At 51.6% G+C, this 2,500-nt stretch overlaps 1 protein-coding gene across 1 annotated transcript in view; it reads right to left on the reverse strand.

Moving 5' to 3' along the window:
* Positions 1-581: 581 nt before the first annotated feature.
* Positions 582-2,500, reverse strand: part of LOC125045929 (extensin-2-like) — a 2,133-nt gene continuing 214 nt past the window's right edge. Inside the window, exons 2-3 of the mRNA XM_047643530.1 lie at positions 1,689-2,241; positions 582-1,080 (exon numbers count right to left, since the gene is read on the reverse strand). Coding sequence (XP_047499486.1) covers positions 582-1,080; positions 1,689-2,241 — 1,052 coding nt within the window. The remainder of the gene's footprint in view (positions 1,081-1,688; positions 2,242-2,500) is intronic.

A 2,500-nucleotide genomic window follows, 5' to 3' on the forward strand; every position in this document is an offset into this window, starting at 1 on the left:
GGAAGATAATTTATTGTGTGAAGAAGGTAATTTATAGTGTAGCTCACCCAAATCATTCCCAACCTACCTCTAACTCCCTATCTTCGCCTAACCCACCCTGACCCACCTTCATACAACATCTGCAATCCCAGCCTAATGTAGCCCACTTGAGTCATTCCCAACCCACCTCTAACCCCGCTATCTCCCACTAGCCCATTATGAACCACCTCTAGCCTCCCCCTATCTCTCCCCTAGCCTACTCTCACCCCATCTCTAACCCCCCCTCTCTCCCCCTATCTCCCAACAGCCCACCCTGCCCCACCGCAGACCCACCCGAGCCCACTCTATCCCGCCAGGCTCCCCCGCCACCCAAAAACAATGGCCGTGATCATCCCTGGCACTCCTTGGCGAGGCGGCAGCTGATCGTATCTCGAGAAATTCCGCCCGCTGAGGTCATCAAGGTGCCTCATCAAGCCTCACATAAAAATAGGGGTCCACAGTGATATACGACAGCGAGGGGAAGGTGATGGAATCAGGGGGGGACCTTTAGCACAGGACGTCGTTAGGATCCGCGATGACATGATGCACTCCGGAATTTACTTTCACCGTCGGGCGATGGCGAGACGCAGGGTGGGGTGGGGTGGTAGCGTGGCGTGGTAGCTTGGCGTGGTATCGTGGTGTGGTATCGTGGTGTGGTAGCGTGGTGTGGTATCGTGGCGTGGTAGCGTAACGTGGTATCGTGGCGTGGTATCGTGGTGTGTTAGCGTGGCGTGGTAGCGTAACGTGGTATCGTGGTGTGGTATCGTGGCGTGGTAGCATGGTGTGGTAACGTGGTGGTATGGGACGTGGTGGGGTGCGTGGTGTACTGCTGTGGGAGGGTGTTTCGGGGTGCTGGTGTGGTAACGTGGAGGTATCGGGTGCTGTGGTGGTTTAGCGGTATGAGAAGGGATGGTGTAGTGATGTGGTGGTTTGGAAGGATGTGTTTCAGCGGTGTGGTGTGGTGAGGTGGTATGAGGCAGACTGGTGTAGTGGAGATATGGTGTTTCAGGGTGCGTGGTAGCGTATGGTGGTGTAGTGTAGTGTAGTGACTTATTAGTAGTACTGGGGCAGCATGACCAAATATCTCGGTGTTAATACGACATTCTACATTCCGAAACGAAGAAAAAAAGACGAACAATCTCTAAAAAAAACAAAAAAACTTTTTTGGGAATACTGCCCTCGAAAGAAATATCACTACCACGGTACCAACAGTTTTCCTTGCAACAGAAATGACAACCGCGGAAATTCACCACGACACCAAAAACACTCACAAAAAAGAAAGGAAAAAAAAACGAAAAGTAAAAAAATCTTCAGTTTCTTGACTCATACACCTGTTCCTTCACTTACGTTCTCTCTTCTTTTTCGTTCCATTCCTCCTCCTTTCGCTATTTATTTTGATATTATTACGGTTTTCTCCCCTTTCGTCTTTGTCCTAGTTCTTCTTCTTCTTCTTCCGTTCTTCTTCTTTTTCTCCTTCTTCCTCCAATTCTTCTTTTCTTCTTCTTCTATCCTTCGTCTATCGTCATTATCCTGACAACTTTAATGACGTCCTTATCTCTCCTCTTTATCTTCGCCTCCGACCTTCTTTCCCTACACCACTTTCTGTTCTTCTTCCCCTATCTTTATCCCTCCCCTTCCTTCTCTCTTCCGCCTCCTTCCCTTCGCACGACCTTCGGGGCGGTCCGGGCGGGCTGAGGGCGGGCTGAGACCGGAATGACAGTGGGCGAAATATGGGCGGGCTGAGGGCGAAATATGGGCGTTCTGAGGGCGAAATATAGGCGGGCTGAGGGCGAAATATGAGCGGGCCGAGGGCGAAATATGGGCGGGCCGAGGGCGAAATATGGGCGGGCTGAGGGCGAAATATGGGCGTTCTGAGGGCGAAATATGGGCGGGCTGAGGGCGAAATATGAGCGGGCCGAGGGCGAAATATGGGCGGGCCGAGGGCGAAATATGGGCGGGCTGAGGGCGAAATATGGGCGTTCTGAGGGCGAAATATGGGCGGGCTGAGGGCGAAATATGAGCGGGCCGAGGGCGAAATATGGGCGGGCCGAGGGCGAAATATGGGCGGGCTGAGGGCGAAATATGGGCGGGCTGAGGGCGAAAAATGGGCGGGCTGAGGGCGAAAAATGGGCGGGCTGAAGGCGAAATATGGGCGTTCTGAGGGCGAAATATGGGCGGGCTGAGGGCGAAAAATGGGCGGGCTGAAGGCGAAATATGGGCGTTCTGAGGGCGAAATATGGGCGGGCTGAAAGCGGGACCCTTGAGCGGTGCTTCGAAGGGCGTACGGTGCTTTCTGATATTTGCCTTGCCGGAGCCGTAGGTCAAACCGCCACGTCTGCTTCAAGTTTTCGCCGAGGAGGGAAGGACAGATGATGAAGAAGATTAAAAAAAAAAAAAAAAAAAAAAAAAAACTACAGAAAAAAAAGGATGATAAAATGAAAACAACTGAGAGAAACAAAAACATAAAAATAATTAAAAAAAA

This window comes from Penaeus chinensis, chromosome 38, assembly GCF_019202785.1.
Source record: "Penaeus chinensis breed Huanghai No. 1 chromosome 38, ASM1920278v2, whole genome shotgun sequence".
NCBI lineage: Eukaryota > Metazoa > Arthropoda > Malacostraca > Decapoda > Penaeidae > Penaeus > Penaeus chinensis.